The 25931-nt window shown below is 37.4% G+C and overlaps 3 protein-coding genes across 4 annotated transcripts; 1 reads left to right on the top strand and 2 right to left on the bottom strand.

Moving 5' to 3' along the window:
• Positions 1 to 13300: 13300 nt before the first annotated feature.
• On the top strand, positions 13301 to 15485 carry LOC147552345 (exopolygalacturonase-like). The gene is made up of 4 exons (XM_086672141.1): positions 13301 to 13628; positions 13920 to 14228; positions 14413 to 14928; positions 15102 to 15485. Exons 1-4 carry the CDS (start codon positions 13497 to 13499, stop codon positions 15330 to 15332), a joined length of 1188 nt encoding a protein of 395 aa, XP_086528267.1. The 5' UTR covers positions 13301 to 13496; the 3' UTR covers positions 15333 to 15485.
• Positions 15486 to 15681: 196 nt separating this feature from the next.
• Positions 15682 to 17472, bottom strand: LOC147552344 (pirin-like protein). Of its 2 annotated transcripts, none has more exons than XM_086671562.1 (6): positions 17273 to 17472; positions 17113 to 17162; positions 16965 to 17006; positions 16808 to 16836; positions 16524 to 16690; positions 15682 to 16275 (listed from the first exon to the last, which is right to left on the bottom strand). In XM_086671562.1, the coding sequence occupies exons 1-6, from the start codon at positions 17377 to 17379 to the stop codon at positions 15777 to 15779; spliced, it is 894 nt and encodes a 297-aa protein (XP_086527688.1). In that variant the 5' UTR covers positions 17380 to 17472; the 3' UTR covers positions 15682 to 15776. The 2 variants fall into 2 exon arrangements, with proteins under 2 accessions (XP_086527688.1, XP_086527689.1); XM_086671563.1 differs by having other exon boundaries at positions 16965 to 17003.
• Positions 17473 to 19341: 1869 nt separating this feature from the next.
• On the bottom strand, positions 19342 to 22037 carry EMB1586 (P-loop containing nucleoside triphosphate hydrolases superfamily protein). The gene is made up of 2 exons (XM_086670805.1): positions 21782 to 22037; positions 19342 to 21346 (listed from the first exon to the last, which is right to left on the bottom strand). The coding sequence occupies exons 1-2, from the start codon at positions 22015 to 22017 to the stop codon at positions 19525 to 19527; spliced, it is 2058 nt and encodes a 685-aa protein (XP_086526931.1). The 5' UTR covers positions 22018 to 22037; the 3' UTR covers positions 19342 to 19524.
• Between the last annotated feature and the right edge of the window lie 3894 nt (positions 22038 to 25931).

The raw sequence follows: 25931 nt of genomic DNA, 5'->3' as shown, positions 1-25931 counted from the left end.
CAAATCACCGTGCAAGAAGGCGGTTTTAACATCGAGTTGTTCCAGCTCAAGATCCCTGTGAGCAACAATACTCAATAGCACCCGAATAGAAGTATGTTTCACGACCGGTGAGAAAATCTCATTGTAGTCGACCCCTTCTTTCTGTGCATAACCCTTGGCCACTAGTCTTGCCTTATACCTTGTACCTTTGATCTCGGAAGAATCCTCTTTCTTCTTGTACACCCATTTACAACCAATAACAGACTTACCTTCGGGCAATGAGACAACCTCCCATGTCTTGTTCTTGTGAAGAGACTCCATCTCTTCTTGCATAGCAACCAACCAACTCTCTCTTTCCTCCGCGGTAATAGCTTGTTTGAAGGTGACCGGCTCGTCGTCTTCCACCGAGAGTGCATATTCAACCAGATTTGCCTGCCCATAATGCCTAAGAGGTTTGTCTGACCCTAACCTCTGTACCGGCTTATATAACCGTTTCAGCCTAGTGTGTACCGAAACATCCTGTTGTTGTTGTTGTAAAACTTGTGTACCTTTCCCTTGAACCTCCTCATGATCGGGTTCATCAATTTCCTCATCCTGAGTATTATCCTGATGCTCCACCTGATCATGATTCCTAGAAACCCGTTGGTCTTCGGCTTCTACTTCCACTACTTGAGCTTTAGTGGACCCAACATCACCACAACTAGGCACCGTAGCTTTCGCCATAGCTACAATAGATGACTCATCAAACACCACATCTCTGCTGATTACAAACTTCTTGTCTTCCGTACACCATAGCCGATAACCCTTGACTCCTGTAGCATATCCTAAGAAAATTGCCTTCTTTGCTCTATTGTCAAGTTTGTTACCTTTAACATGGTAATAAGCCGTACAACCGAAAACCTTAAGTCTCCCGTAATCTGCATGTTCACCTGACCACACCTCGTAAGGTATGCCGCCATCTAAAGAAGAATGTGGAGACCTGTTCACAATATAACAAGCTGTAGCAACAGATTCTGCCCACCATTCTACGCCTAATCCCGAATTGGAGCGCATACATCTAGCCTTCTCAAGTAGTGTACGGTTCAATCTCTCTGCGACTCCATTCTGCTGAGGTGTGTTTACTACTGTCCAGTGCCTCACAATGCCTTCCTGATTACAAAACTCCTTGAATGCCCCATCCGTGTACTCGGTCCCATTATCCGACCTTAACGTCTTCAGCTTTCGACCAGTTTTGTTCTCAACCATTGCTTTCCACACCAGGAATGTGTTGAATACCTCATTCTTATGCTTCAGAAAATAAAGCCAGACAAATCTCGAATGATCATCAACGAATGTAACAAAATACCTGGAACCACCCTTGGAAGGTAACTTTGCCGGTCCCCAGACATCGGTGTGTACGTAGTCTAACACCTCTTTGCTCCTGTGCTTGCTTGTAGAGAACGTCACCCTGTGTGCCTTCCCGAACACACAATGCTCACAAAACTCCATGCAAGGCTTCTTCATGTCCTTCAACAAGCCTTTCCCGCACATCAAAGATAGACCCTTTTCTGACATATGCCCAAGGCGCATATGCCAAAGCCTCGTACTAGCCGTTGGATCCCTTCCACTGATTCCTACTGCTACATCTCCCGTAATTGTTGTCCCCAAAAGTTTGTATAAATTACCGTAACGAGTACCTCTCATTACCACCAAAGAACCCTTAACGACTTTTATGGAGCCATTCTCTATAATTATCTTACAGTCGTTCCGCTCCAACACACCAAGGGAAATTAGGTTTTTCCGCAAATCGGGTATGTGTCTTACGTCCGTCAATGTTCTCACCACTCCATCGTGCATCTTGATCCGTATTGTTCCGAGTCCCACAGTTTTACATATACTATCATCACCCAGTATAACTGTACCACCATCTATACTCCTATAGGTAGTAAACCACTCCCTATTTGGGCACATATGGTGTGACGCCCCTGAATCAAGCATCCACTTATCGAAGATCTTCTCAGACACCTCTGTCACCGAGAAACATTCGTCCGCCTCTTCTGACACATATCCCGCCTCTTGCATCTGTTGTTTCTCCTTGTAGCCTTCGTTCTTTTGCTTCAACTTTCTCTTTGGACAAGCCGCTTTAAAGTGGCCAAGCTCACCACAACTAAAACACGTTTTCTTGAAAGAGCCTCTAGATTTGGATCTAGATTTCCCGCCCTTTCCCTTTCCCCTTTCATTACTCCTCCCCCTCGTTACAAACAACCCTTGTGCTTGTTCCTTGTCTACTCCACCCGACGCCATACTGCTAGTAGCTACCTTACGAAGGTCATCCGCTAATAGCGAATTTCTCGTCTCTTCCATGCTTAGACTATCACCAACAAGCATCAAAGTTTGAACAAGGTTCTCATAGGATTTAGGCAATGAAAGTAACAATATGAGGGCTTGGTCCTCATCCTCAACCTTAACATCAATATCCTTCAAATCTGAGATAATCCTGCCAAACCTATTCACATATTCCTGAATAGAAGAACCCTCTTCCATTCTACATGTGAATAATTTGGATTTTAAGTAGACCCGATTCGTTAAAGTTTTCGTCACGAAACTGCTTTCTAGCTTTAACCACACACCCGCCGCCGTTGTTTCTTCGTCTACTAGGAACGCCACGTCCCTCTCAAGACACAACATAATGGTAGCCCGTGCTTCGAGATCTAACTCTTCCCAATCCTCATCTGACATATCTCCTGGTTTCTTTCCCGTCAACGTCTTGTGTAATTTCTGCGAGATTAACAGATTCTTCATCTGCATCCGCCAATAAGAAAAATCGTTTTTCCCATTGAACTTCTCTATCTCATATTTCCCTGCTTTGACCGTACCACTTCTCGATCCCATCTTCTCTTCGTTCAATCTCAACAAGGCTCTGGTACCAATTGTTAGAACTAAAAGTCGCGGAAGCTATCGAACCTATCCTAGAAATTGATCCGATTATGAAGATTAATCGAAAAGCTAAGTCAAAATCAAATATGCGAATAGAATTTAACGAGGTTCGGCTTTAAAGCCTACGTCCTCGGGCGAACAAGAAATCTTTATTGAAGGATAGATGAAGACGACTAACACAACCCGCAAGTTCGTCCCAAGATGGTACCGTATAGTAATAACCTTCTATACTAAATCTTCGACGACCGAGAAATTTAACACCGCTCAAAAACTATGAAAAATTTCTCTCACTCTTGCTCTCTCTCTTTAGCTCTCTCTAAAGAAGAGTTGTTGTTGCTTGTGTTGGTGTGTTGATTACAAAGCACTCAACCCCTATTTATATATATTATAAGCCAAAAATTGGAAACTGCCTATTGAGCCAAAAAATTGGAAACCATCCCAATTTTTGGAAACTGCCTATTGCTGCCTCTTAAACCGCCTCTCCACTTTTGGAAACTACCCTCTTACAAAAACAATATGCTTAAAAGTTCACACAACGAAAGAAAGTGAAACAAAAATGATTTTTACTGGATTGCAATGGGTCATCTCTTAAAACATCCATCAGTTCAACAATGAAAGTGATAATTAAAATCTTATGCAAAAGTTCCAGCAACACACCGGAACGATAACTATATTTTAATATAATTATCTTAACGCAAATGTTTTAATTACATAGGCTGGGGAAAGTCAAGGGAAGCAGTTTTGAGATGTAGTTCCTTACCTCCTCTTTGGTTTTTTTTTTTTTTTTTTTTTGGAAAATCCTCTTTGGTTTGTACTCTTCTATCGGACTCTATTGTGTTTCTTTTTTTTGTTAAAGGGACTCTATTGTGTTCATATGGAGAAAGTTCCTACTTTTTTTATCCTTTGAGAGGGAGCAAAGTTCCTTAAAAAAAAGGGTCCATTTATTACATGAGAAAAAGGGAAGGGAGAGTGTAAGCCCGCGGGTCCCAGCCCGTGGTGTTTCAGTCCTAATTTTGTCAAGGGGTACATGAGTAAATGAACAGTAGCATACTAACAAGGCCACCTCGTGAAGATGGCAGATTGATGGAATATTCGAACATGCTCATTAGTTTATTCTTTTTCACCATCACGGTCCTCACTTTTTTCCGTTTAAGCCTTTCTCTTTTATTATTTTCTTTTTTTTTGTTTGAAAGTCTTTTTTTATTCCTTGTTCGAATTCTTTTTTTGTTGAAATATATTCGAATTTATTCCTCCTCAAAATCCAATAAGATAACCCATAATTTCATCAAAATAAAATAAAATAAGATAACCCATAATTTGTTTGATCAATTTTCCATTTTCCCCTCAAAGAAATATATTGGAATTTATTCCTCCTGAAAATTCAATAGTCTTGCCCTCCATCAGTATTTTTTAAGGCCAGCGCTTTGGGGAAAGCTAAATAGTTTCCGGGGTGTGAAATTTTAAAGGGAATATGTAGAATTTTGAAAATTTTCCGGGGAAATATATTTTATGGGGAATATTTTCTAACATCTCATGTATTCGCCACCTCATCGTCTTCACCGGTGAAGGTCGCCGGCCGGCCAATTTCCGGCCGGCGACCTTCAACCACAAAAATAAAAAATTTTAATTTTTTTTTTTTTTTCTTCTCCTCTCTCTCTAGATCTGATCTAGAGAGAGAGGAGACCTCCATTGGAGGTCCGAACAGACCTTCAATGGGTCTGTTCGGACCTCCAATGGAGGTCTGGAACAGACCCATTGAAGGTCTGTTCCGACCTCCAATGGAGGTCTGCGAACAGACCTTCAAAAGGTCTGTTCGCAGACCTCCATTGGAGGTCGGAACAGACCTTCAATGGGTCTGTTCCAGACCTCCATTGGAGGTCCGAACAGACCCATTGAAGGTCTGTTCGGACCTCCAATGGAGGTCTCCTCTCTCTCTAGATCAGATCTAGAGAGAGAGGAGGAGAAAAAAAAAAAAAAAAAAAATTTATTTTTGTGGTTGAAGGTCGCCGGCCGGAAATTGACCGGCCGGCGACCTTCACCGGTGAAGACGATGAGATGGCAGAGAGAGAGAAGTGAGGTGGAGAGAGAGAGAGCTGAGGTGGAGAAGTTATTTTGCTTTCCCCCTAAATAAAATTGTCAAACAAAATTGACCAATTTTTGACCAAGTCTTCACACCCCGGAAACTATTTTGCTTTCCCCAAAGCGCTGGCCTTTTTTAAGGTTGGGATGACATCTAAAGTCACAGCATGGATTTGGCCTAATGGTTAATGCCATGCCATACTGTCCAATAAAGAGGCAAGATAGAGGCACGTAAAATGCTGATAAAAAACAAATTTCACTGCCTCACTATAAGTATATATGTATATATTTTAATTTTTTTTCAAGAGACATACTGTTTGAACTTCATAGGCATGGCATTGTTTATTATTGGTCAGAACAGGCCAATGAACTGAGAAGCTCTTGTAAACTAATTTCGACAACTTAGAAAAAGTTATTGTGAATTATATTGGATAGAGAGAAAAAGAGAATTATGAGATAATATAGATCAACGCTTTTATCTATATCTCATATGATATTTACATCCAAATGTTGTTGTAAGACGAGGATTTTTTTATTTCCTTGCAAGAAGACATAAGCGATTTTTTTATTTCCTTGCAAGAAGACATAAGGACTCAAGAAGGGTGTGTTTAGAGTAGGGGTGTCAACGGGTCGGTTCCGGTTCGGGTATTTAACTATCCAGAACCGGAACCTATAAATCGTAACGGTTTCGGTTCTTGACGGTTCCGGTACCGGTACCTCAATCAAAGGATCCAGAACCGGAACCTTTAAAATTCTCGGGTACCCAACGGGTATCGGGTACCCATTGGGTATTCACAAAAGTATATCAAATATTTCTTAAAGTAGAAGAATTTGCATGAATCTAGTGAAAAGAAATATCATAAACGACATAGATCCTTAAATAAGCAAATATCTCGGGTACAATAGTTGATGAGTATAAGAGATTAGAGATTAGGGGAATCAAGAAAGAAGAAATGAACCTTTATGTTATATTAACTCGCTCACTTTTGTGTTTTATAAATTAGTTTTCAACCAAGGAAAAGAGGATTTGAAAAATTTCATAACTTGGTGAGTTGGTAACTTGGTGAGAAAAACCCTGACGTACAAGAATACTATATAATCTAGGGTATTTTTTCGTATTATCTCGGGTACCCATTACGCGTCGGGTACCCGGCGGATATACCCGATAAGGACCCGCCTCATAGTCGGGTCCTTTCGGGTATACCCATTTAAGACCCGATTTCCTTAATGGATCTAAAACCTATACCCAGTACCTACCCATTAAGACTCGGGGTCGGTTCGGTTCTCGGGTAAACGGGTACCCATTGCCACCCCTAGTTTAGAGCATTTCCAACTTAGGCTCCCGCTCAGGCAAAAATTTGAACTTTTGGCTTCAGCCGGACCATCCAACCCCAGTCGGTTGGAGCTGAGTACCAACCGACTACTTTAGTCGACCCTAACATTAGGGGCGACTGAAGTCTCCAAACATGACTGTTGGGGTTGACCTAGCCGTTGGATTTTATCCAACGACTAAGATCTTCTAGAAAAATTAATTATTTTTTAATGTAATTAATTTTATTTTCTTAAGCTTTAGTTAGTTTTAATTTTTTTTAACTCTAACAAAAATTCACATATTAATAACTAAAATACATACCACCAACGTGTCGGTCTCTGAATTTCAACAAAAAAAAACGTGTCGGTCTACGAATAATTGAGAAAAAAAAATTATTTCGAAAATAGTTCAAATACGTGTTTGTACATATACAAAATCACACACGTTTTTCGCACGCCCACAAAAAGCTCAGACACGCGTTTCTAACATGCACAAATTTTAGGTCGAAAGAGAGGCTCGGGTTGGAGCTAAATTTTTTAGGCTGAGCTCAGGCTGAAAATTTTGGATGAAATAGTGGTTTTTTCGACCTAAGACAGACTGGGACTGGAGATGCTCTTATATTAAAAAACAACGGCCTTCTGAAAATTGAAGTAATTTCAGCTTAGGATTTATATCGACTTCCCTTACTCCATCTAAATGTTTAGGGGGGGGGGGGGGGGTTGTGGATTGGGACTTTATGGGACATTTATAGACAAAGACATTTTGGTTGATTTATCTATAGACATTTCAAGACAGACTAAGAAAAAAAAGTACAATCTTAAAATTTGAGAGATGTGTTGGACACGCTTTAACTGTCTCGTTAAAACCTTGTCAGAAAATTCTATAAGACAAAAATTGGAGGAAAGAAAAATAATAGAACGCATCTATATACTTTAATCGATGTAGAGACTTTACTGTCTGACAAACTCCTTTTTATAGAGATCTTCTCCTGGAAATATCATTTTTATATGGTTGATTACTCATGTCTCGCATCCCGGTCTCATGAACTAATTTCCTAAATATTGTAGTTGAAAATGACTTAGTAAATAAGTCAGCAAAATTCTCACATAATTGTATCTTCTAGTTATCAATCTCACCACTATTCTAGTAGTGATTTGAATAAAACAATTTGGTGAGATATGTTTGGTTCTACGACCCTTTATCCTTCTTTGGTTTAGGCAATGTCAGCTGAGTTATCTTCATAAATAGCTGTGGGAGAATTTGTGACTAAAGCAAGACCACTTGAGCTTCTTTACAACATACTGGTCTGAATTGTTACATTCCCTTGTGGCTTCATATGAGGTAATAGTTTACTCATTGTTAAAATATGTTTGCAGACAAAATTTTAAAAAATATTGCCTTATATGAAGTTGTATCTCCGCTTGTGAAATCATGATTTGCCTATAAATTCCTTTATGCGGAGCATAGATATAAACGGTATCTATGTATCACTCACTTGGGAGTCACCAGGTAAAAGCTTGGAATAAAATAACCGTTCCTTTTAGGTAACAAAATTTATTCTTTACTCCAATCGAATGTCACTTTGATGTTGTTGAACTTTATTTGGCTGATACGTTCATTATAAAATCAATATCAGGTCGGACACATTGAGCTAAATACGACACGACGACAACACTCAAACATGATACTTCCAGACCAAGAGGTGCTTCATCTTCATCCTTCAGACGAAATGGATCTTTTAGAGCATCGAGAGAATTAAGAACCATTGCATTACTAAGAGGATATGCAGTTTCTATGTTAAAGAGTTTCAAAACTTTTTGAATTTTAAAAATTTGATATACAAGTATGCCACTTGTACATCTTCAATTTGTAAGGCAAGAAAAAAAATTTATTTTCCCGAGATATTTCATGTCGACTTCTTTATTCAAATATTGAGTTGTTATAAAAAGCTCTTCAGGATTTACAATAATATATAGATTGTCAACATATACTGCAATGATCGCAAATCCGTTATTTATTTTCTTGATAAAATACACATGGGCAATTGAGATCATTTTCATAATCTTCTTAATCAGGTAGTCACTAAGACGATTACATTACATTTGTTTATATGGTCCAACTAATGAATACATGGTACATGTCTTGCCTTCACGCGGTGAAAATCCTTCAAAGACTTTCATATAAATACCAGTATCTAATTTTCTATATAAATGTGTTGTGACCACGTCCACTTAATTCATATTAAATTCTTCTAGAACTGTCGAACTTACAAATATTAACGAGTTATTCCATCCATAAAATGTGAGTATGTCTGTTCGTAATCGATCTCTAGTTTTTAAAGAAAACCTTGCATCCCACTTCTTGCTTTTTTTGTGAACAACTTTGTAATTCTTCTTTCACTCTCTAACGAACACCCATTAAAACTACATGGCTTACATTTTAAGGCATAATTTAACGGTGGTTCAGTAGGAGAATCACGATTTACATTCACCTACTGAGAAAATCTTGAACGAGTAATGTATTAATCACCAAAATTGCAAGTTTGATTAGTTACATTGGTTAGACATAATCGAATGAATAAAACTCTAGAACCCAACTCATATGTATATATTTAATAGGAGTTTCCTACTTTCGTATGTTTCCTAACTAATTTAGGAAAATAAACATTAGATGACTGCAAAAAATATTTTAAATACATGGAACTCAATATGTTGGATCTTCAAATATCTTTGAAGTTCTTAAATCTTTGTTGATCGTCGGATCTTCACCTTCTCGATCTGTCGTGTTCAAGTATCTCATATATAACACTCATCTTCTCAGAAACATGATATAATGAGTCCCACCCTATATTAGTGAAAAGTTTTTCTTTATCTAGCTTAATAATAAAGCTAGACCCCTAACTCGCGCGGAAGTTCAAAGTCAGAACTTAATTCAGATGCAATAAGAATAGACTTTAAAATTTCTCTATGTGATACAATTATACAAAAGATCCTCGAGTCGAGTATACAAGCTGAGGTAGCATTAGTGTTGTTATAAAGGTCGGGCAAGTTTTGACCCGGGCCTGGTCGGGTCGGGCCAGTTATCGGGACGGGCCTAGCCAGCCCGGGTTGAAAAGTCCCTGGCCGGGCCTCAACCCGGGTTGAAAAGTCTCGGGCCGTGCCTCAACCTGGGTTGATACTTGGTAAGACAAGGGTCCAACCCAGGACTGTTAACTGGCCCGGGTTTGACCGGTCCGGGCCGGGCCAGGCCGGGTTGGACCTCAGAGCATTTTTTTTTTAGGAAGATGACTTTTTTATTTGAAAACATTTTTTCTTTCCATAAAGCCTACAAGTGGTGTATTAGTTTCTTTACTCTTTTGCAAGACAACCAAATTAATTGGAAACATAAATGAAAGACATTCAAATGGTAGAAATAAAGTTATTTCTTATTTAATTAAAATAAAATGAAATAAAAAAATTCCTCCTTTCACATTTTGTAGTTCGTTCATCACAAAATTTTTTGCAACCACTCCATATATCCGAAGTAAAAGAAATTTCTCCTTTCACATTTTGTAGTTCGTTCATCACAAATTTTTTTTTTTTGATTGTTAAAAAGTTCAATGATGTCATTCCTAATGGTATGTCTATACGATATAAGGGTTGAACAGAATTCTTAAGCCAACGTTCTAATTTTGGATCTTCGGCATATGTTAAAGGTTGTTCACCACTTGCAATATATAAAGCTAAATCTTCCCTCAGTTTTTTACCATTATATGTAAATAATGGTTGGCTACTATTTTGACTTCCAACTATGGTTGTTTGAGTTGGAGCACCCCCTTCATGCTTAGGTTTACAAGTTTGTAAATGTCGTTTTAAAGTAGACGATCCTTTCGAAGGGTCTCCAACATAATCTCTTTTGCAAAACATACAAACCGCCCTCATACTTTGAACCCCTTTGATCGTTATTTCTTCCATCGTAAAATAATTCCGTACTTCGGATTTCATTTTTTTTAGATTGTTGAGTTCTGGGGGTATTAGTCTCTATAGTTGGCTCTTCAGCGGACATTTGGACATTACCATGTCCGGACCAAAATCGTAGTTATCTATAACTAAAATAAAAATGAGAGGGTAGGAGAAAAAAAATTATATGTAAAAAACTCAGATAGGTTGATAAGGAAGTAAATTACTTACTTGATTCACTTAATTGAAGTCTTGAATAATTGATTAGTAAAGTAATTAATTGAAGTCTTCAATAATTGATCACTTGACTCTTGAATAATAGTCCTCTTTAATTACTAAACCAATACATGAAAATTTTAAAATCTTGAATCTTTGTAGTTTGTAAAGAATGAGAGGTAATATAATAAAGATGAAAAATTTTAGAGCTTGAAGAATATAGAGCTTGAAGATGAAGTTAAGAGAAGTAGAGAAGATGAGATAGTTTTGAATGAAAACTGAGTAAAGAAGAAGGGATATTTATAACAAAAGGGGGAGTAAAATGACACTTTTACCCCCCCCCCCAATAAGTAGAAAACGGCCAGTTGGGGGTATAAATGGAAAAAACCCCAACTAGCCGTTTTTGTACTTGGTCTAAAAAAAAAATTGAAATCTGACCGTTGAGACGGGCCGGGACGAAACCCGGATTCTTCGTGGGTCGAGCCGGTTTGGCCCGGCAGGCCAAAACTATAGGCCCAGCCTTGGACCGGTTATAAACCCGGGCTTACCTGGCCCGTTATCCGTACATACCAGGCCTATACGGAACGGGCCGGCCCGGCCTTTATAACAACACTAGGTAGCATTGGTTTCAATCTATTACTAAAGGCCTTAAACAAACTTTTGTAAGAGCAACTACAGCCCCAACCGAGCGGAGGCCATAAATTTAAATTTATGGCCTCCGCCCGGTGTTCGAAGCCGAGTCGGCTGGGGCGGAGGCTGGGGCCGATCCTTCAGTCGCCCCTAACATTAGGGGCGACCGAAGGCTCCCCAACATGACCGTTGGGGAGTCCCAACGGTCATGTTGGGGTGATCCTAGCCGTTGGATAAAATCCAACAACTAGGATCTTCTCCCATTTTTTTTAATGTAAATAATAATTTTGTAATTTTAATTAGTTTTAATTTTTTTTTAAATTCTAGAAAAATTTAAATATTAATAATTAAAATACATCCCACCAAATGTCGGTCCCCGAATAATTTTTCAACCTTGGAAAAAAAATATTATTTTGAAAATAGTTCAAACACGTGGTTTATATATAAAATTACACACGTTTTTCGCACACCAACTAAAAGTCCACACGCGTTTCCCACATGAACAAATTTTCGGCCTCAAGAGAGGCTGGGGCTGGAGCTGAATTTTAGAGGCTTATCTGAGACCAAAAATTTTGGGTGAAAAAATGATTTTTTCGGCCTAAGACAGACTGAGGTTGGAGATGCTCTAAATGCCATTAAAAAGGCTAATCAGCCTAAAATCTTTCGATTGTAAAGATTCTCCTTTTCTTGGGATCAAGGTAACAGAAGTGTTGTTATGCCGCCAGTCCATGTACTTGCTATAGTTGAATAATTCTACAATAGTATGAGTAATGTTAGGAAGAAGAATCTCCCAATAAGTTTTTAAGAATTCAGTTTGAATATTTGTCTGAACATAGAATTTTAGTAGATTGGGATGATATACGACGTCTTTTCCGAAAAACCCCCTACTTTGTAACCAGCTACCCGTGTAGCCCCTTACGTTGTCAAAATTACTCAGATGGCTCTTTTTTTCTACTACCGTTAAATGTCTGTTAACTCTCTCTCCTCCATCTCATCACCTCTCTCTGCCACGTCATCTATCACGCCAACTCATCATTTTCTCGGATAAGGTCGTCGGCCGGTCAAAATTTTCGGTGACCGACCGACGACCTTCATACTTTAAAAAAAAAATCACCCTCTCTCTTATCACCCTCTCTTCTGGCCGGCGGAGAGGGAAGCCCTTCGCGAACCGTCGATCTGGGAAAACCAGACCGACGGTCGACGAAGGGGGGACCCTTCGCTGGCCAGAATAGAGGAGAGAGAGTGAGAAGAGAGAAAGAAAATATTTATTTTTTAAGTATGAAGGTCGTCGGGAATTTTGGTCGGCCGGTGACCTTATCGAAGAAGATGATGAGTTAGTGTGATAGATGACGTGGCAGACAGAGGTGATGAGATTGAGAGAGAGTTAATGAATATTTAACATCAACGAGAAAAAGGGAATCACCTGGTTATTTTTTATAAAGTAGGAGGCTACGCGGGAAACTGGTCACAACGTATGGGGCCTTACGGGAAATAATATGTAGTGTATCATTATATTTAAATCACAAAAAATCCCAATTATTAATTATATTGATTTGGAAAATTCGAAACATAATCAGTGATATCAGGAATGAAACAAGATACATGGATAAAGTGAAGCTCTATCACATTTCAAGAGATCACAATAGTGTTGCAAATTCTTTAGCAAAAGAAACTTTAGCTAATCAAGTTAGTGGTGAGTGGGGAATAGATGAACCACCACATTATATTGTAAGAGCTCTGATCTTAGAGATGATTACTAATGTAACAACTAATGAAACATTTGCTATTAATGAATAAAGAAGGCAAAAAGCCTAAGTTCATCAAAAAAAATTATATTGATTTAGAATATGACAATATGTAGTATATTATTACATTTAAATCACAAAAAAAATCCAATTATTAATTGTATTGATTTTTTTAATTTTGCGAAATCTTTAAAATGCAGTAATCTATGGCAGAAAAACAGACATAAGTAATCGCTCAATCCGATTAGATCAACTATTATTCTTTAAAATCTTCCACGACAATGTAAGATAGTTCTTAGATATCCCTTACTTTGGTTTCATATTAGTACTAAAGAAAAATATCAATCCAAAATTATGTTATTCTAAAATAAGTAAATTATCTGCTTATTAAAATTTCAAGCCATGCAAATACTATTAATCCCCTAAAGTTGCTCTTACTCAATTATAAGTTAAGGATAAATATAATAGATAGATCCTTAAAAATTGATCTGAAAATGAGGCCATTAACAAAATCTCAACCACATTCAATTTCAAAAGAGAAAGAATAGTGAAGTAACTAAGTTGTGGTGTTAAAAACCTTCTCCTTGACACTATATAAGAAGAAGAACAAATTCACATGTTCACATTAGTTTCACCAAACTTAAGGAAAGAACAAAGAAGAAGAATTTGCATAAAAAAAAAATGTATAATTTGAAACTAAATGTTGGATTATCATTTTGTTTGCTTTTAGTGTTGCTCTTTGTTGTAGAAGCTGCAGATTTTAACGTTGTCGATCATGGTGCATCGGCTGGAGGCGTGAAAGATAGTACTCAGGTACATTAATAATTATACTCAAGAGATATTAGCGTAGTTTAATTGATCTTACCGTTCTGATCGTGGGTTTATTTAGTGTTAAATGTTTTACTTTTTTTTTTTTTTGATGAAGAGTTAAATGTTTTACTTCCTGTATTGTATATTCGAAAATCTAACCCAGCTGACTACAATGAGAGTTAGTCTCTGAGAGTCTCAGCCCATGAGCATAATAGTTCACATGATTAATATTCTAAAATACAAATAATGAACTAATTATATTGATTGTTCTTTTTTGGGGGGTTTTATATACAGGCATTTCTGGATACATGGAAATTGGCCTGTGGATCGGCAGAACCATCAAATTTTATAATACCGAAAGGGGTATTTAGGGTGGGAACAATAACATTTAGAGGAACATGCAAGAAATATATGAATGTTGTGTTTGAAGGGACACTGAAGGCTGATCCAAATCCAGCCAAGTTCACTGGTGAAACTTGGATTGCTTTTGAATATGTTACTGGATTGCATATCTCAGGTGGTGGAACCTTTGATGGCCAAGGTGCAGTTGCTTGGGCTACTAACAATTGCTCCAAAAATCCCCTATGCCATGATCTACCTGTTGTAAGCTCTCTGTCTCTCTCCCTCTCTCTCGCCTGTTAAATTCGAGCCAACATTTCCGTGATCGACGTAATTTATTGTAGAATCCTAGCTTCTAAAATGTGCTCTAGCCGTACATGTTAAGACATAAATGTTCTTACTTTTTATTTTTCTAAACAATATTGACGATTCAACATATTATACGCAGAATGTACGATTCAACTTCGTTCAAGACGTGTTCGTGGATCATGTGACATCTAAAAATAGCAAGTTATTTCATTTCAATCTTTTAGAGTGCAAAAACATAACATTCTATTCAATTAACATCAGAGCTCCGGGGAACAGCATCAACACAGATGGAATTCATATTGGAAACTCAATGGGTGTTAACATTACTAATTCAGTCATAGCTACCGGAGACGATTGTGTATCTTTAGGGTCTGGTAGTGTTGACGTACGAGTCCATGGAGTTAGATGTGGGCCGGGCCATGGTATTAGTGTTGGTAGCCTTGGAAAGTATCCAAATGAGAGGAATGTTGAGAGAGTTACAGTAACAAACTGCACTATAATAGGGACTCTGAATGGAGTTCGGATCAAAACTTGGCCAAAATCACAAGTTTATGAAGCTTCTAACTTCATTTTTGATGATATTATCATGTACAATGTTCAGAATCCTGTGGTTATAGATCAAGAGTATTGTCCATGGAATCAATGTGATAAGTCGGTATGTACTATATATCTTATCTTCCTTTATCTATACTCATTCTTCGTGGGATTGACGAGGAAAATAACTTCTATACATATAGTAGTCTAAGATAGTGTTTTCTTTATCCTAGTCAGATCTGAAATCTGACTCACACTTCATTTATTTTGTTCTATGGTTTATTTATTTTACAGGAACCGTCAAGGGTGAAGATAAGTCATGCTAGCTTCAACAATATCAGAGGAACATCAGCAACAAAGGAGGTTGTTAGAATTCTTTGCAGTAAAGGTGTTCCTTGTGAGGACTTGAAGATTGGTTATATTAATTTGAGGTACACCCGAAGGGATGGTCCGGCCACGGCAACCTGTACCAATGCCAAGCCTATCTTTTCCGGAGTTCAAGTCCCGAAAGTTATCGTTAATTAATTGTAAGCTAACAATTAATAAAATTTTGTAGTTTAGTATTGAGTTGGTTGGTCAGTTTATTTGGGATTAGGTTGCTCTTTAGAAGACTGATCCGGTCGTTGTTTCTGATCTATCATTGATATTAATAAAATTTTGATTTTATTCTTTAAAAAAGAATTGTATCACTTATAATTAGAAAGTTTAAATAGAAATGATTGTGGGTTGCGAAATTCACTAACCAATTGGTCTAACCATTGCTAATGGTACATAAAGATCGGGTTTCTAATCATGAACGTATTGTCAAATCACGTGGCTTGCTAATGCAGTACCTATTCTTCTACGACCCGTTTCATATATTTAGACAAATATATAGATAATAGACGTAAATCTTTATTTTATTTCTTTCTTGTAAAGAACAATATAACAAGAAATTACATAAGTGAGAAATAGACGAACAATTTAGTGCTAATGCCCCGACATTTTTTCTGATTTCCAATATTTGGCTTTTTCAAACCCATTTATGCAATTCTGGTAATCATAAATAGTTTGATCAATCTCTTCTTCGGTGTTCATCACAAATGGTCCTAACTGCGCCACTGGTTCACCTAATGGTTCACCACCAACTAAGATGAATCTAACCGGATTCAAAGACTGGTTCCAAGCTTCAAGTCCATCACCAGAACTTAGAAGAAGAATGTGGTGTGGTGTAACTGGTGACGCTTTTATACGGCCAAATATACCGTCGCCTTCTATGACGTAGACGAAAGAGTTCCAAGTGTGGGGAATTGGTTGTTGCAAATGTGCTCCTGGTTGGAGTGTGAAATCTAAGTACATTGTTGGTGTCCTTGTGTAGACCGGAGACCGTGCTCCCAATGCCTCACCTGCTATAACTCTTACTTCGATCCCATTCTTCGTTGCTATTGCTACATCTTTGCTCAATAGTTCTTGATAGTTTGGTTCGATCCTACAAATTTACATAAACAATAGATACGGACTTTACTTTCTGTTCGAGGGACAAAGGTACATTTTACCACTCAACCAAAGTGATGTCGCGCAAATTATGTTTCATACGAAACAACTATTACTAATGCAGAATTACATTTGTTTTCTAAGAAAAGAGGCGTGATTATACATGTTAAAAACGTGTTGTTAAATATATTTTGGTAAGGGTGTTTAGGTCAATGTCATGTTTGATGGTTGATGAATACTTACATTTTGTATTTCGAAGAAAGATTTATCCATAATTGTAGACCTTTCTGAGGTCCTTGTCCCGATGGCATTTCGGAGTGAACAATTCCTTTTCCGGCCGTCATCCATTGTAAATCTCCTGATTTTATAGTTCCTTTGTGTCCCTCAAAATCTTCATGTGTCACTTCTCCCTATTTCATTTAAACATGTAGGATCAAATTTCAATTAGAAAGAACTATAGAAAATTAACAATTAATCAACTCTAAACACAAAATTAGTTCAGAATTATAATGGGTTAAGGATTTTACCTGCAACATGTAAGTAACCGTCTCGAATCCTATTTTACACAAAACCCAAATTAAATTTAATTAAGAAATAATTAATGAAATTATTAACAGAGATTAATGAACTAAATTCACTAATCTATTCTTTTTTACTAAATTAATGAAATTAATATAATCAAACCTCTGTGTGGATGATCAGGAAATCCTCCTGAGCCAGAAACTGCTAAAAAAATAATGAAAAGTTGATAAGAATGAGTTGAAGAATTTAATTAATTAATCCAAAAACCAAACTTAAAAATTGAAAGTAGTTAATTATGAAGAAAACCCACCTGAGAATTCATCCAATACAAGAAAAGGATCAAAATATTTCAACTCAAATCTGCAATAATTTTTAAAAATAAACAAATTATTGAATACCCATTAACCCAACAATCATCTAGAATTGGAGAGAAAAAGGAAAAACAAGAAATTGGAATTGAGAATATTAACCTGCCAATGCTTCTTCTAACAATAGCTCCAACCCCTTCACGTTGAGGTTTTGCTAAGAATTTTCTAACAACAAGACGAGGCTCTGTTATTATAGTTGACTCTGTCATTTTACTTCTTTTGTTTGTGGAGATAATGGAAGGGAAATGAGATACTGATATTTATAATTTATAGAGAGAGAGAAAGATAAAGATGTTGGTGTGAGAAATGGATGGGAAGAGATACTGATATTTATAGAGAGAGAGAGAAAGTAGGGGAGCTATCTGAATTGATTTGAAGTACATTAATGGAAAGTTCATTTTGATGAGATATGTGATGAGGTGACTGTTTCGTATTAGTGACGTTGTTTGTGGACTTATCACGCTTTTTCTTGGGCCTTTTTAATATATCTGTTCCAAGTAGGGCTATTGGGTCATTGGGCCCATCTAAATTTCCCCCCTTTATTAGCTCATCAATCATTCAATACCTACTATGGATGCCAACACTTTAGATGTGATAGTCAACTTGTTTTTTTTTTTGTTGCAAATCCTAGATAACTTTTTTTTTTGTTGAAAAAATCCTAGATAACTTGTTAAAGGGTAGAGTTCAATCGAGAGGCGAGTATTTAAAGATGTCAGATACATTTTGGATAGATTTGTAAGATTTCAAACAAAACCTCCTGTATATTGTCATATTGATTTGTGGGTGTGTTTCAAACAATAGCTGTGATAGTCCAACATCGCTCACGGGAGTGTTCAGAGCCTGAGCTATAGGTGTACGCCCAAGCTCGGTAAGTGTCGAGACCTCCACTTTGTGGAACAAAACCTCATACCACGGTGGGTGGTGACTAAAGTGAGGACAAAATCGTACATGTGGGGGGTCCACGATGTCACTACGTACTCTGATGGTGGGGCGAATTGTGTGTCGTCGCTAATGTCGAGGCCTCCACTGTGTGGAACAAAACCTCATACCACGGTAGGTGGTGACTAAAGTGAGGACAAAATCGTACATGTGGGGGTCCACGATGTCGCTGCGTACTCTGATGGTCGGGGGAATCGTTTGTTGTCGGCAATGTCGAGGCCTTTTGAGAGGGTCGTGAAGCCTTTACCAAGAACAAAACCCCGTACCTGTGTGAGGTGTCCAAAACGGAGACAATATCGTCAACTGCTGGAGTTTGAGGCGTCCCAGTAGCAATATGAACAGATTATCAAATGTAAAACACCACACATTGCTAGTCGTTAAAGTTCAAAATTATTTGTTTTTACTAGTGTTTGATTATCTGAATTTGTTTTTTCTATGAAAAAAACCATCGGTAATGTTATAATTAATCATTATATGACTACTTGAAAGACAATTACAATATTTTGTATTATTTCTCAATGGCATAGGTGATTTTATATTATTTCTCAATGGCATAGGTGATTGATTACTCCTTAGATGGTCAAAATTGATTTGGTGAGCCCCAAGAGTACACAACGGATAGTTGGGGCCTTTGGGGGCATCCATTATGTAAGTGGGTGGAAAAAATGATATTGATCACTTGCTTAATGAATAGTGACATTTTGAATGCATAAGCATGAGATAAGAATGAAGAAGTCAATTGGGAAATCGAAGACTAGGGCTCTTTATTTTAAAGGAGGAGAGTTAAGAAAGTGGATGTTGACTTGTTTCTATAAAATTAAATAATCTTCTCTTATTTGAAGTCTTTGGAAGAAGGAATGGATGACATTCACATTTGGTCATCATGGAGTCATCTTGCTTCCCCATATAAACTATGGCATCAACCTGCTCCTGGCCCTGGGGAAACAACAAAATTCTTTGGGTACAAAATTTTGTTTTCCCAAACTTCCACGACCACTTTTTTTTTCGGCCCAAGGCAATCGGCCGTTGGCTGACAATCTCTAAAAATCTCTTTCTTCGGGGTTGCATTAGGATATACTAATCATTTTTACAAGAAACAATAAGATTTACAAGAGCTTGGAACATATTTGCAAATAGGTTACATTAAGTTACGACACAATTGTTTGCATTAAGTTGGCAATGATTTACACTCGGGACACTCTCTTGCTTAGGCAGCTAATAAGACTTTAGTCTTTTCATTAGGGCCGGAGAAGTCCCTGTATCAACATTGTAACTTCAATCACTTTAAAACTGTATATAAATGTTGGTGTAAAATTTCTCAAGAGTACAAACACATTATGTTAATAACTAGTCCAAGAAAAGGAAATAAAAATATAAAACTTAGCATCAAATGACAAAACGAAGGTTTATTTACCTTATTGCTTCTGAAGTTCTCTTTCTCTATCTCTTTGTGTTTCTTCTTCTCTAGACACAACAAGCTTTCCTTCTGTAAATTCACAAACTTGAATAGGGATACTAAGCTGTCTCTGCAGTTTTTTCACAACAAACACCTCTGACTCCTCACAGATGGTAACAACAGAACCTTTTCGTCCTAGTCGACCCGCTCGTCCTGCCCGATGTGCATAGTGAATCGAGTCAGTTGGTAGGTCTAGATTCACCACAAGATCACATTCTGCAACATCTAATCCCCTTGCCGACAACTCATTTGTGACTAAAACTCTCAATTCCCCATTCTTGAATTTCTTTAGAGTTGTTGACCTACCCAACTTTCCGAGATCCCCATGCAACTCTGCAGCTTTGATGCCACGAGCTTCAAGCTTAAAGACAGCATCCTTCAATCTTTTCGTGTGATTCATAAAAGCTATCACAGATTTGGCATCAAGTGCATGAATACATCTTCGCAAACTATCAACCTTGTGTTGTAATTTGCTGACACAGTAGAAGTGTTTCAAACTTGGTGGCAAGCTTTCAGCTGCACCTTGTGTTATAGTGTTCGATGTGGACTTTGAACCAGGAACCGATAATGAGTCTGGTCCAGGGTTAGGGACAGATTCAAGTGGCAAAACAGATTTAGCTCGAACAAGAACTGGGTCACGTCCCCAACTCCTAGCTGCCCTTATAACCGAAAAGGGGACAGTTGCAGAGACTAAGATTGTCTGACGTTCGACCCGCCTGGCTACCGATCCCTTTGCAATGCTAGAAGGATCTGAACCTGACTTTCTTCCTACATGTTCCAATATTCTGTGCATGTCCTCTCGGAAATTGAACGAAAGAAGCTCATCAACTTCATCTAAGACAAGGAACCGACAATTGTGTGTGTGAAGTTTACCAGTTGCACTTATCTCCGCAATCCGTCCGGGAGTTCCAACAACAATAGCAGGCTTATTTTTCCTTAGAGCTTCTTCCTGTCTCGACTTGTTCGCACCCCCGACAAGTTGCTGAACTAGTTTTCTATCTTCAGGTCCCAAAATCTTCTCAAACTCCCTTACAATTTGCATTCCTAGTTCCCTTGAAGGAGCAACAATTACCGCTTCTACACCTACTCTCTTTTCGGCTTCTTCTTTAGGTAAACCATTCTCCTTTAATGGACCCACTAAAGAAAGAATTGGAAGTAGATAAGCTAATGTCTTTCCTGAACCCGTGTATGATTGAATCACAACATCGTTATTTTGCATAATGGTGGGAATAGCAGTGGCTTGAACATCAGTAGGCGTTGTCAGGCCCGCTCTCTCCAAACGCTCAATCAACAGTGGAGGAAGTTTAAGCTCCGAAAATGTTTGTGCGGCAAACGGGGCTGAATCTATTTCAAATGTAGATTTCACCTTCACGGGTTTAACTCGACTAACTCGACTACTTGTAACTGGTTTAAGCTCCGAATATTTTATAGGACCTTCATCAGCGGGTCTAGGTTTTCCAAGTTCATCGGTTTTATCCTTCTTTTCAGGGTCAAATTCACTCCTGAATCCTAAGCTTGCAAGAGTAAGAGGCCCTCTTCTATCTATCCGACTTTGACATTGCAGACTAGTATGGATCCTTGCAGCATTACAAATCCAGGGTAACCTCCGTAACGGTACACGATCTCCAGAAAAAAATAATAACCGTGTCGAGACTAAAGTAAGCATGTTTCGTTGGCTTTGTAAAATTAGTGCTTTCATGTATAGCTCATAACAAGGGGCTTTTGATCTTTGACTAAGATAAAGTACTCGTAAATGCTTCCAAACAATAGCTTGCCTCAAGCTGCAATATCATAAGCAAAAGAAACACGAATAACGAATAAAGCTTGGAGACTGATAGAGTGATGAATACAAGCACTATAAGTGAACTAGCATCATTATGCTTCTTTTAGGGGCTGAGGAGTTGTATACGCCTACATGGTAATTAAAAAATCAAGGTTTGAAGGAACCACCACTTTGTCACATTAAATACATTCTTTAAGATCTTCTTTAAGGTCAGGTTTGAAAGAACATCAAAATATTGAAATCTATAAGAAACCCAAGTACCAAAATGTTCAAAATGTGATTTTTGGATGTGGGTATTTTTCCATAAATTGAAAAATTTACTAAAATACATCAATGAATCAATAATAATCATATCCCGAAACCAGAGAAGAGAGTATTATACATATAAGAAGAGAAAAGGATAAACTTTGAGAAAGAAGTTCAAAAAACTTACTTGATTTCGACACTAACGTGGCCAAAAAGGTCTTCATCAATATCAAAGAAAAGAGAGTATACAAAGGTTATGAGGTTTTGGGCAAAATTGCAGGAATTTAGAGAGAGAAAGTGAAAGGGGGGAAAGAGGAGGAGAGGGAGAAGGGTTTCTAGAGAGAGGGTTTTGGGGTTAGAGGATAACAAAATGGAGATCGTGTACTCTAGGACTTCATTTACTTTCCCTAAATTGACATCCATCTATGTACACGTGGCTCAATGACGGATAAATCGTGTGCTCAGGAAAGTTAGGGGTAGAGCCTACAGCAGGTAGGGTTATTTTATGGGAGAATTTGACATACACCCCCACTATTATATGAATATTAGGACTACACCCCCACTTTTTCAAAACTTTTGATATACACCCCCACTTGGACGGAAACCGTCAACTCAGAGTTAAGTTGGGTGTGTGCGAAACACACGCGCCAACCATGACGATTTTACCCTTTTGTAGTTGTTGAAATATTTTGAGCGATTTTGACATACACCCCCACTATTATATGAATTTTTGGACTACACCCCCATTTTTTGAAAAAAACAAAAATTTTCGATTTGCCCTCTAACGATCATCTTTTACCTTTTGTCTTATAAATTTATTTATCTTAGACAAGCTAAAAGGTCAAAGCGAAAGAACTATTTGAGATATCAAACTATAGAAAAGATGGGAGGAACTATTTGGTATATCAAGCGAAAGAAATTATTTATCTTATATGGGAGAAACTTATTTATCTTATTTGACATATAATAGTTGGAGGGCAAAAAATGGGGGTGTAGTCCAAAAATTCATATAATAGTGGGGGTGTATGTCAAAATCGCTCAAAATATTTCAACATCTACAAAAGGGTAAAATCGTCATGGTTGGCGCTTGTGTTTCACACACACCCAACTTAACTCTGAGTTGACGGTTTCCGTCCAGGTGAGGGTGTATATCAAAAGTTTTGAAAAAGTGGGGGTGTAGTCCTAATATTCATATAATAGTGGGGGTGTATGTCAAATTCTCCCTTATTTTATTTTATTAAACCACATTTCATTCATTAGTGATAACAATCACAATTTAGGCAACTTTCAATTTTTCCCAGTCTTTGTTCTTCTTCGTCCACCACATTCAACCACCATCACCACTAATATTCTCTCTCTCTTCCTTCTCCCTATCTCTCTCTTCCTTCTCCCTCTCTCTCTCCCTCTTTCTATCCGGTAACCGGTTCCATTTTGGAATCCCTCCAAAACCGAACGGGTTTGATGAGTCGGTTTCCCGGCTAGGGGTATACTCCGCTTCGCCGATTTAGATAGAGTATAGGAGAGGGAGAAGTAGAGAGGAAATAAGGATAAATATAGGTGGTGGTGGTGTTGAAAGAACAGGAGAAAATTCTGGTGGTAGTGGTAGTGGTTGAAGTTGGTGATCAGAAACGACGAAGAAGAAGATGTTTTGTTTCCCTTTTCATTTTCCAATTCCCATTACGGCCAGAAAGACTCGGGGGATACAGTGAGGGGATTCCTCCTCCGGATCTTCCTCTTTTTTTGTTTGTATTATCTTATAGATCTATAATAAGAAAATCTGAAGTAGACAGAGAAGAAGATGAAGACTCCATTAACAACAATTCCACCATCGGATGGTTTCATCACGGCATAAAGACGGTTTTGAAGAAGATTCAAAGACGGATTTGATGAGAGTTTCTCACTCTAAAAACGGATTCAATGACGGTTTTTGAAGTTTTCATAGTCGATCTATACATGGTTGTGATTCATGGAGAAGAGAAGATGGATTTCGGATATGGTTCGTACATGAGCAACAACGAAGATCTGGATTACAAGAATTAAATCAAACGACAGGAATTTGACTAAGTTATCTCTTCATCCGATTGCTATTAATACTAGTATCATCATAGTACTACTAATTTTCAATTTTATGATTTCTATTTTGTCGACCTTTAGGGTCTTTAATTCTCAGATCTTCAGGATCTCTTTTTGTCAGCCTTTAGGGTCTTTTCTCCGAGTCAATGTCGTGTCAAATTCTTTCTCGTCATGAGGCACTTTGCATTCGGAAGTCGTATGAACTTATCTTATGTAACTCTCATGAAGTTTTCAGAGGAGAGGAATAATCAATTATCTATCATGTAACTTTGTGATTGTTATCACTAATGAATGAATGTATGGTTTTGCTCAAAAAAAAAAAACAATCACAATTTACATGGTAGATAATTCTTATTCCTCTGAGAACTACATGAGAGTTACATAAATAAAGTTCACATAACTTTCGAATGTGAAGTGTCTCGTGAAGGGAAAGGAATTGACAAGACATAGACTCAAAGAAAAGACCATAAAAGTCAGAAAAAGAGATCCTTAAGATCGAAATGAAAAGACTCTAAAGATTAAAAATCCTATAAGATCAACGATAATAAAATAATACTGATAATACGAAGTTGTTTGATGATAATAGAATTGATACTAATCCGATGAAAGATTACTTTGTCAAATCCCGCCGTGTGATTTATTCTTTTAAACCAAATCTTCGTAGTTATTCATGTACGAACCAGATCCGAACTCCATCTTCTCTTCCACACGAATCACAACAGTGTATAGGTCAACTTTGAAACCTTTAATTTGATTAGTGTCTCTCATGATCATCTTCACCGATGGTATGAAATCCATCCATCTCCCTCTCAAAGAGAAAGAGTAACTTCAAACGTAAACCTAAAACATAAAAAACTTAAAAGAACTTCATCACATTCAAAACAGAAGGGGACTCCGGCGAAGGAAGGGGCTCCTTCGCCGAAAAAACAACCAAAAACGAAAATCTCTCTCTCTAGAAAACGGTTACTGGAGTTTATCTCTCTAACTTCTTCTCTCACTTCAAAGGTAGGGTTATTAACTTACTAAGAGCCCCCTTCAAGTCCATGTTTATTAAAGAGAGAAGGGTGCCTTAATAGGCGCCCCAGATTTTCTATCGCAGACCCGCAGAATGTAGTGACCCTACAACTTTAGCTATTTTGTGTGCAGACGTGAATTGCCCAACGGAAAATTAAAAAAAGCATGTAGATACGTCTTAAGGCTTGTAGAAATCGAAATTCACAAAAAGAAAGAAATTCACAAAATGGTTTCCTTTCTATAGCAACAGGGTTTTCTAAACCTAATCAAATTTGAAATAACAACTTAGAAATAAATAAATCGCACAATCTCAAAAAACACATGAAACTACCTAAACTAAAAGAAAACTTAATAATCGTAGGAAGAGTATAACTCAAAAGTAATTTGAACCATGTAGTTCAATTTCAGAGTAGATTGAACCATGAGTAGATTGAACCATGGTTTCTAGTGTTTTGGTTGTAGAGAGAAAGAGTAGGCTTATGAGAATTAATTGTAGATGAAGGGTGATAAGGGAAAAAACAGGTGTTATAGTTAAAGGGGGATTTTAGAAAAAGTGAGTCATTTTCTAACTTATTAAAAATACGGGCTAAAATGGAAACATGTCAAAAAATAGGGGAGCAAAAGATAATAATCCTAAATATTCCACTTTTAAACCTCAAATTTACAATTTGGTCCTCCTATGACCTATTATGACTAGTTGCTCAGAACCTCTTGAATTTTAAATCATTTAAAATAATAGTCCCCAAGATGGGGAGCTCCTATTCTAGTTTTTTTTGTTGACAAAAGCTCCTATTCTAGTTGTTAAATAATTTTTGGTCAAACTTGATACGTTGAAGGACCAGTAAAATCAATTTTCGTAAAAAGATATGGAGGATCACTGATGAGCAAGATGAAGACTCATATCAGCTTTGGACAAAACACACAATTAGTGAATGGTGAACTATTGCGTAGTTGTAGAAAACATCATCATAGTGAAGAAAAGGAAAAAGAATATGTTAAGAAAGAGTTTGAACAAACAATGGGGAAGAGTCTGACACTAAACACTATTATCCCTAAATGAATCATGTGATGAAAGCCCTCAACATCTATTATTAGAAAGAGGAATTTAGGATTGTTGCATTTCATTTTTCATATTTTCCGATGGATAGTTAAAGAAACAACACTAAATAAATTAAACATGACAAAATCAAATTTAAGTTAGTGACACTTTTTTTTTTGTGTTTTCCACTCAACTCCTTGGCCAAACAATA

Source organism: Eschscholzia californica, unplaced genomic scaffold, assembly GCF_041429995.1.
Source record: "Eschscholzia californica isolate CP2 unplaced genomic scaffold, dmEscCali1.0.p SCAF_3, whole genome shotgun sequence".
NCBI lineage: Eukaryota > Viridiplantae > Streptophyta > Magnoliopsida > Ranunculales > Papaveraceae > Eschscholzia > Eschscholzia californica.
This window is presented reverse-complemented; position numbering and strand designations above follow the sequence as displayed.

What these genes read in the sequence shown, in the direction of transcription:
- LOC147552345 (XM_086672141.1), top strand. Translation starts at nt 13,497, where the DNA reads ATGTATAATTTGAAACTAAATGTTGGATTATCATTTTGTTTGCTTTTA. An exon ending in GCGTGAAAGATAGTACTCAG is followed by an intron (nt 13,629 to 13,919) that starts GTACATTAATAA and finishes TTTTATATACAG; the next exon opens with GCATTTCTGGATACATGGAA. An exon ending in GGAATCAATGTGATAAGTCG is followed by an intron (nt 14,929 to 15,101) that starts GTATGTACTATA and finishes TTTATTTTACAG; the next exon opens with GAACCGTCAAGGGTGAAGAT.
- LOC147552344 (XM_086671562.1), bottom strand. Translation starts at nt 17,379, where the DNA reads ATGACAGAGTCAACTATAATAACAGAGCCTCGTCTTGTTGTTAGAAAA. An exon ending in GTTAGAAGAAGCATTGGCAG is followed by an intron (nt 17,163 to 17,272) that starts GTTAATATTCTC and finishes AAATTATTGCAG; the next exon opens with ATTTGAGTTGAAATATTTTG. An exon ending in CGGTTACTTACATGTTGCAG is followed by an intron (nt 16,691 to 16,807) that starts GTAAAATCCTTA and finishes TAAATGAAATAG; the next exon opens with GGAGAAGTGACACATGAAGA.
- EMB1586 (XM_086670805.1), bottom strand. Translation starts at nt 22,017, where the DNA reads ATGGATGTCAATTTAGGGAAAGTAAATGAAGTCCTAGAGTACACGATC. An exon ending in CACGTTAGTGTCGAAATCAA is followed by an intron (nt 21,347 to 21,781) that starts GTAAGTTTTTTG and finishes ATGATATTGCAG; the next exon opens with CTTGAGGCAAGCTATTGTTT.